The sequence below is a fragment of the Ammospiza caudacuta genome, chromosome 2, assembly GCF_027887145.1.
Source record: "Ammospiza caudacuta isolate bAmmCau1 chromosome 2, bAmmCau1.pri, whole genome shotgun sequence".
Classification (NCBI taxonomy): domain Eukaryota; kingdom Metazoa; phylum Chordata; class Aves; order Passeriformes; family Passerellidae; genus Ammospiza; species Ammospiza caudacuta.
Window position 1 is genome coordinate 95,394,157 of NC_080594.1, and position 9,126 is coordinate 95,403,282.

The following is a 9,126-nucleotide window of genomic DNA, read 5'->3' on the forward strand; positions in this document are numbered from 1 at the left end:
ATATATGTTCCAGTAACAGCAGCATTTTTCAGTTTTATTTTCTAATGACCTCTTGACAAATATAGAAGTGTCTTGCTAGCCATCAAATGCCACTGCTGATTCAGATTCATCTCAAGAGATGCTACTTACAATGAATATAACTAGCATAAATAATTTCTGCAAACAGCTCATTAATAGGACTTTGAAAAGAAGTGAAGAACTATGTATAATGCCAAGCATGAACTGCAAGTTACTAATGCAATTCAGATAACAAAAAATCCATTTTGGTTCATCTGCATGTCTACTCCACAGTGTAAATTCGAAGCATTAGAGACAAAAAAACTACTGAGCAAACAGCTCAGTATTCCTTCCCTCTCCCCAGTCCATCCATACAATTATCTCCAGACAAGTACTTCATACACAAGGCTTGTTTTCTGCATACAACTATTTTGATTATTAACATTAATTTTGCAAAACTTTAATGGCGCATCAGCAGATGTTCTTTTCAGAGGATTTCACAACATCCCATCTTAATGGTGAAGCAGAGGAAGAGCCTAATTGTCCTTAATCCTCTATTCAAAATAGGTTAGATGAAATCCTCTTTGGACTGAAGCAAAGAGATTAGTGAGTGTCACCAGGAAAAAGAAACACTATTCCCCCTCACCGTGGCCCATATCCAGATGAGCTTAATGATTAATGAAGGAAACAGATTCTCCTATTTCAAAAAGGGAAATTAGTCTACAGGGAAGACCAAAAAGAAAAGGAAAAATGTTTCTATGAAATCTCCAAATTGTTAAGCTTCCATGCTAGTAGTAACAACACAAATGATGTAAATAAGAAGCACACCAAAACACATTTTCCCAGTATGCCTCATTAATCAGAAAAGAGCTCATATGAACTTTTTTTTTTAATACCAATACACATCTGTATCTCTAGTAAATCTTGTCATAATTTTTGATATTGCTAAATGAATAGCACATGATTTAAGGAAGCACACGTACACCCATCTGCACATGAATGCATATAAATGCAGATGGAGAAATAAAGAGGAAAATAGGTGGTATCATGAGAAGCAATGCAGAACACTTAGGTAACAAGAAAAATAACAACTCCAAAACACAGTCATTACAAGCTTGTGTTCACACCCAGTTTTCTTCCGGTGACACAGTAATTTTGTTACCTGGAAGCACTCAGCTGCCCTTACAACTTCTTGCTACAGCAAAGGTGGACGATACTCTCATCCCTGTCCCAAGAAAGGATGAATGCACATAGAAATTAACATCCAGAAGCAGAAAGATATCTAGGTGATTTATCATTTATCTTCTGTGATCCTCCAAACAAAAAAACTACCGGACCACCCGCCCATCTCCTCAGTCTCCTAAAACAACCCTCAATCTCCTAAAACTCCCATCTCCTCAGTCCCCTAAAACAATCCAAGCTAGGCTGCCAGTTTCTTCCCAAAACAAGGGCATTTTTTAATATAGTATCACAAATACTCAATACTTTCAAAATTACAAAGTTAAATTGAAAAGAAAAAAAAAAAAAAAAACAAATGAAACAGTTCTAATGACGACTCAAGAGTCTGTACCACAGGCTTCTCAGAGTCACTACTGAGAGGGAAGAAACGCAGCTTGTGTACATATGATGTAGAATAAGAATCCCTGGTTTGCCTTGTCTACCTGCAGCTGTTGCCATGGTAGTTATAGCAGAGAAGATAATAGCATTCCAGTGTCATTTTACTTCACAGCTCAGGATGAACTTCTGCTGAAATGTTGCTCAACAACTATAAAAATAATGTATTATCCTCTGTAATGGTAAGCCACTTGAATAACCAGAATTATTCTGGAAAAAATATCATCTGTCTGAAAGACTTGTAGGAGCAGAGGTATGCTATTTTGCTCAAACAACAGCAAAAAAAGCCCAACAAAAACCCAAAGAAAAAACCAGTAGAGTTGAATCCAGTTGTATAACAGGTTCTGAAACATCTGCTCAGTCTTCTCTGTGACAGTTTTCTCTTGTTTCTGCTCCCTGACACACCTGCACAAGACATGCAGAGGCATCCCACAGTAAATCCTGCTGGAGCACCTCAGAAACCACAACGGGGTTCCAGTCATACTTCAACCTAGTTAAACGGACTAAGTTTTATTATGTCCATCTCAAGACCATAAACAGTAGCCAGCCATGGTATTTGTGGAATCCTTCACTTGTCAGCCCAGTCACCGTTTTCTGAGTGCTGTATGACCACTACTGTAGGACAGAAGAAAAAGAATCAATGAGAAATGGTGATCAGATATGTTAAGCTATAAACATGCTGTGTGGTACTTTGTCCTCTTCCATTCCCAAAAATAATTTTCAAAAGGCTTCCTGCTTGCAGAACTGACACTCAGTGGTGCTTGAGAAAACACAAAACTGGAACAATATAAACTTTTTTTTAAGCCAAACAACATGTTATCAAGAGACAAAAGCAACTATATAGTTCTCATCTCAGTATTTTTGATGCTAAAAAAAGATCAAAACTTCTTGATCTATTTTAAGTCACTGAAATAGTTCTACAATTTAGATGCTCCAAAAGCAATGTTTTCTACTATCATAGAACATCTGATGAGTGCAGATGAGTAATATTTTGTAGTCAATAGCAACCAGCATGTAACATGTACACTGACTTCCTGCAAGTTAACTGCTTTATATATGCAATGTCCTATTTTCATTTGTTTATTCTCAAAAGAAAAAGGAAATAATGTTTTTCTTATGTAAATTAGTTAATTGATGGAGTGGAGGGGAGGGGAAAAAACAAAGCTCATGCAATTCTCCATGTTTATTGCCCTTCAGCAATAAATAACTGATGGGGGAAGGGAGGGAAGGGAGACTATCTGGGTGCTTTTTGAGCATCAGATAATACTGACATGTCTTTAAAGTCCATTACAAGCCAGAATGAACACAAGACTCACTATCCGTGTGAAGAGCGAAACTTGCAGGAGTACTAAATTCTGTCAGCCACATTCAACAAGATTAACTTAAGTAAAGCTTTGAAACTTTGCTCTTTTTAAATAAATCACTGAAAAGTCAGCAGGAAGCACTCCATACAGATAACCACCCCCCCAAAAACTAAGAGAAAAAGGCAATTAGGCAAATAACAATGCAATGGTGCTTAGGGAAACAGGAATGCAAAAGTTACTCGTGCTGTTTGATGCCCTCTGTTGAACCTTCCACAGCAGGAAGAACTGGTACCTGCAGAGAAGCAGGGCTGAGAGATGGGAAGCACCGCAAGTTTCAAAAAAACATTGTGACACGCAGACTTGCACAAGGGATAACGAAAATGGATTACATACCAGGAACAGACACAAACTCCTAAGAGCTGCAAGTTACTAATTGCTGACCCATGAATACATATACAGATACTACACAGAGCATCTTTTGTACACTCAACACAGCCAGCAGACAAAGTCTGTCATATAAATGTGTTTATATACAGCTTATAATTTGACAAAATCTGAAGCTGTTTTATCTCTGAACTTAGAAACAAAACATAACAATGCTTTTGACTTACTTGCCCAGGAAGAAAACTGTTTAACAGGAACATTGACTAAGAAACAGACAGCACCAGTTTAATACTCATCTGCAAGACTGCAAAGGAGGCTGAATAAATTCATAATCAAAAGCAAGAACCAAACACCCTCAAATGAATTAACTGAATTTAGATTAAAAACAATATGAAATCTAAATTTAGATTTAAAACAAATCTGAAACACTTGACAAATGGACTGTCCTTTAAGACACAAATGACCATAAAGCACCAAGGCTTACAATTTCACCAGCTTTCCGATCAAAGCAGTTATCAACCTCTACTGTGAAGTTAGATAAATAAATAAGTTCAATATTAATTTATATCTACTAAGACTACAAACACAAGTAAAATACTTAGGAAATCTAATTAGAAAACAGTTTTAGAATTATAATGCCGATCAAAAGCAACAAAATCATCTAAGTCAATGACAAAAAAGTCACAGGCTGTCATGAAACTTAGTTAACTTGCTAAAAATCCCTACAATAACTTCCTGGTTAGGCTAGTCAAATGTCTTTTCAAACTACAATTAAAGTTGACCCACTTCCACAACAGTGAAAAATAGAGCATCCATTTGTAAACTCAATTTATTCCAGCCTCCCAAAAAAAGAGATCTTTTGCACAACTAATAGGCCAGCAGCTCCCCAGAGACCAAAGCTGTAGTAAATCCCTGCTCCTTCTGGAAACATGTCTTACCTGCTACTACCTCCATTTAGAGATACTTACACAGGTAACAAATATTTAAGATCCAGATTTGTAATCCTAAAGTAACAGGAGAAGGGGAGAAGCAGTAAAGTAGCAAGATCTCTAAATATACTACGTAACACAGGCAAAACTCATCAGTAATACAGACCTCAGACCCAGTAGCATTTACTGTACAACCTAAAGCCATCAACCTGGGCAGGAGCTTTCAGTGACCAGGGCCAGCTGTCTTACAGATACAGAACAGACTGTCACCACAGGCAGCAAGATGTTCAGCAACCATTTAGTGTCCAAACAGGCATATGCTGAAGGGCAACATCTTCCCAGACTGCCCAGATACAGTCAAATCAACAATATTCAGGAATATCCAAATCCATGTTCAGCCATGAACAGCTACAAAAAACACATGACCATGTTTTATTAAGAAAAGTATTCATTTGGTGAAAGATGTCACCAAAACCTGTTTAAATCTTATTAACCAACTTTCGACTGTGATGGGGACAGACTGCAGAAGTCATATCACCAGCAGAAAATAAGTGGTCAGAGAAAACTAAAGCAGTTGCATTAACACAGGCAGAACAGATCACCTAATGATGTCCACAGTGTCCCAAATAATTTAGCTACAAAACAGAAGCTAATCTTGTATGGAGGTAGTTTTAATTGCCATTGTATGCTTGTTTTTTCCCTAAATAGCGTACTGCTTAATATTAAGCTAACAAGTTTCTCTTGTTACTAAGCAGGTTCTGCATGACACTTACAGGACAGCCCATGCTAATTCTGTATTCTCTGGCTGTGCAGCTGCCCTCCCTGGGGTAGCACATATCCTCTAGGGAATCCAGGGAGAAGACAGCGAAGCGTTTTGTCTGATGCAAAAGCAACATCTAAAAAAGGTTCTATTTTTATAGAGTATGTGACAAAAAGTATACTCCCACCTAGTAATGTTCATATTGCCCACACACAGCCATTATTTTCATTATTTGGAAAATAATTTTTTGGTCTCAAAATGTATCTTATTTACCTTAATGTAGAAGACTTATTAAGTTCCTATGATTCCATGTGGAAGCAAAGCTGTAAATTAGGGTGTTTCTATTTTGTTACTTAAAGATGCCTCTAATATAGACCATACACATTCTAAAGCAGTAAAATATACAGATTAACCTTAATATACACAAATAAGAAAATTACAATGCTGCTTATCAGCTTCCAAAGGATTTGGAAAACTGAACTTCCTGTCAGCTGTACTGCAGTGAAACAAACATTTTTTCCATAACAAAGTTATTTGTCACTATCAGTCCTATAAATTGAGTATGGCTGCAGTCATGGTTACAGGAAGCAAAAGGTGAAGTGAAAAGAACCCAAAATTTGCAGGATGATCTTAAGAGGCAGAATAAAATAATGTCAATTTAAAAATTTAGTAAGATAAAGACAATTCCCTCTGTCCTTCTAAGAGACTACAACATCTCCTGGTGAAGAGATATGAAGTACAGTATGACTAGCATGCTGAACATATATCTTATTCAACCCACATCACTAAACTCTTGAATGCCTTGAAGATAGAAAAAGGACATTCAGTGCAGGTAAAGCAGCAAATATTTGAAAATGCTAACCAGCAAGCTGACAGCACCCAGTCATTGCTACTCTTCCACTGGGCCTTGGAAATACGTGCACTGATTTTGCACTGCTTCAGGACAGAAACTGTCCAGTAAATGAAAGAGAAATGGGAGGGAACTTCCCAATCACAACAAACCCTCTGGTATTTAGCTTATACCTCTATGTCCTACAACAAACAGGACCAAGAAAGAAAAGTAAGGACACAGAACTATTAGAAACCATCCATTAGCAGTCTCCATTAGTACATCACATCCCAACTGTTTGTTTTCCCCACATCATACCATAAGAGCTCCCAGCTAACCCAGCATCTCCAGATGCAGCAGCCAAGGTTTTCAGCATAATCCAGAGACCAGTCTTTCTCTAGGAAAGACATGAAGCTGAACAAGTCCAGGAGACTTGAAGAACAAAAATTTATAGTTCTAAGACCCTGATCATGAAAGAGTTTTTGTATTGACTTGAACTAAAGCCAAGTTTGAGCTTACTTTGGAATAAACACAAGATGTAACTGTCCACTCCAGCTCTCCCACAGAAGTCTCTGCCTTGTCTCCCTTATTAAAAGCAGTTTGGAAAGTGGCAAGCACATCTACATCTGTGTGCCTGGCTGGTGCACACGGAGCTTTGGTGAACAGCTCTGGAGTGATGCACCTGACATCTACATCTGCTGCTCATGCAGAGCAGTCAGTTTCAGGCCCAGCAGTCAAACTAGGACTTCTCATTTTCACTGCTGTAGATGTACAAAAGTAGTTGAACCATGGAGATGCAAAAGAGAAATAGATGAGAAAAACCATGCAACACAAACATAAGGTTGCCAGACCTCAACGGTCTTACTGAAATGAACACAAATTTACTTAACAGCACCTTCTCCTTAAAATTACCTTTCCGTGGAAGAAAGGTTTCAAAGTTAAGACACCAAGCAAAATAACAAGAAGCAACAGGTGAAAATATACAAGGCAGCATGGACCATCCCAAGCAATTACCCAATTATCTAGGCACAGCCTGTCAGCATAGACACAGTACAGAAGGTAGTGTGACCAAGGCAATAGGAAGCCTTCTTCACATGGGATACAATAATGTTTCATTTATCTTTTAGACTGCTGCCTTAGACTCATCAGCAGTGCAGGAGGGTGGTGACAGTCCACAACTCAGAAGCTCAAGCTCCTTACTTTCAACATACTGTCTTCTCATGGATCTTTACTGCAGCTGCTCTCAAGCCCACCTCCTTCATATTTGATGCTTAAGCCCACCTTGGAAGAGGTCACCAACAATGCTATGCACAGGAGATTTAACAGTGTGCTTGCTCTGTGCAAAACGACCACACCATTTGTGAGCAAACACTAAGGAAGAAATCTTAAACTAAATCCAACAGTTATATCAGCACTGACAGATCTCTACACCCAAAGTGATCCTACCTCTTTCCAAAGAGACCTCAGCACAACTCACCTGGTCTTTTCATCCACAGAGACCATTGCTTCTCTTGTACCTCATCATTATTGTTGCTACACATTATTTGGAGTATTCTCTTTGTTTTCTTAGGACCACTTTCTAAAGATCCATACACACATAGCTGCTTTTAGTACTCCCCTCTCTACTCTCTCCTCATCCCACATATATCCTATTGTAAACCACAAGAAAAAAGAGTAACAATTTTCATCTCTGCTACTTGTCTTCATTTATACTTCAGAAAGACAGACTTCAGCCGGTATTAGGTGGATACAGCTCTTGGCACACATAAAACTAAGTGTATTTACTGTAAGTGAGAAAACCTGAGTGCTCTGACCAAGGCAAAAGTATTTCCTGAATAGAAAGAAAAGTTATTTGTATTTGAAAATTGCTATTATCTCTCCCTATCTTTTAAAAATTACTTCTATGCCCAAAAGCAGAAATTTGCCCTTTCCTAGTATTGGTGGTCGCCATGCCTTGTACTGAACAACCCCACACTTAGAGACATCCTGCTAATCTACTTAAACTATTATCCTGAGCATTTATTAGGGCTCCATGGAACTGGAGCTGCACTCACTGACGCACCTGAGCCTACACTCGGACCCCACTCCAATGCGCTCCCCGGTTGCTCTCTCGGGCCATGCGGATGGGTTTTCACCCATCACCAACAAGCCACATCTGCCCTCTTTCCCCGGAGCACTCTCAAGTCCCGCGTGTTTGAATCTTACTACGCACACCTACAAAAACTTGGGACCGTTCCGACCATTCCTCAGTATACTTAAATGGGACAATTCCACAAAAAAAAAAAAAAGGTCGCTTGACTGAAACAATATAGGGAAGAGAAAGGTAATGAACAAACCAAAAGAAAGATATTTAAAAAAAAAGGCAGCTGGAGAGCTGGAGGTTGTATTTGCGCTGCCAAGTACGTATGGCAGCACACTGTGAATTTCCGCGCTCTGAACTCAGGTCAAGGCGCCGAGGTTCAGCGAAGGACAGTCCCGTGAGGCGGGCGGGCAGCCGGGAGCGCACGGCACCCGGTGCCGCCGCATCTCCGCTTGCACCGGGCATCACGTGCGGCGGCCCCGAGGCTCCCCGGCCGCCGAGCCGGTCACGGGACCGTCCAACTCCTGACCGAGCCCTTCCGGCGAGGCCGGGGCCACGGCGGGGCTGCTCCCCGCGCCCGGGCTGGAGCGGCACCGGCGCTACTCACGTATCGGCTCACGAGGGTCCGCAGGAGGCTGCAATCCATGGCGGGCGGGCGGGCGGCTCAGGACCGCGCCGCCGGGTGCTCGCCGGTGCCGCCGGGCTCCCTGGCTCGCCTCCTCACTGGCCACATGCAGAGAGCCGCGCTCGCCCCGCCGGACCCGCTGTGACGCCGGCCCGGCGCTCGCCGCCGTCCGCCGGCTATGCCATGTGCTCGCCGCCGCCGCTGCGGCGCGTCGCCCCGCGGCCCCGCATGCCCCCCGCCGCTGCCGTCGCCGCTGGAGTCCCGCCGAGGGGAGGGCAGGCGGAGGGGACCGCGCTGCCGGGAACGCTCTCCCGCCCCCGCCCGCTGCGCTCTGCCCGCCGCGCGCGCCGCCCAGCGCTTTATCCGGCGGGCGGGGCCGGGGCCGCCCCCGCGCCGCTCCCCCCGCCCTTCCCCGCTCCTGGCGCGCGCGCGCGGGCCCGCCCGGTACCGGCCCGGCCCCCGCCCGGCGCGCGCCGCTCTGATCGCGCCCGGCGGCCCCGGCGGCGCGCACGTCACGCGCGGCGGGCGCGCGCGCTGGCAGCCGTGCCCGCTCCCCGTCCCGCCCGTCCCGCCCGTCCCGCGCGCGGCTCCCGGAGCGGCCGGT

At 42.7% G+C, this 9,126-nt stretch overlaps 1 protein-coding gene across 1 annotated transcript in view; it reads right to left on the reverse strand.

The window, feature by feature from the left end:
* ATP11A (ATPase phospholipid transporting 11A) overlaps positions 1-8,647 on the reverse strand; it is a 117,838-nt gene extending 109,191 nt beyond the window's left edge. The window contains exon 1 of the mRNA XM_058825194.1: positions 8,505-8,647. Within this exon, the coding sequence (XP_058681177.1) occupies positions 8,505-8,543 (39 nt within the window). The 5' untranslated portion in view covers positions 8,544-8,647. The remainder of the gene's footprint in view (positions 1-8,504) is intronic.
* Positions 8,648-9,126: the final 479 nt, after the last annotated feature.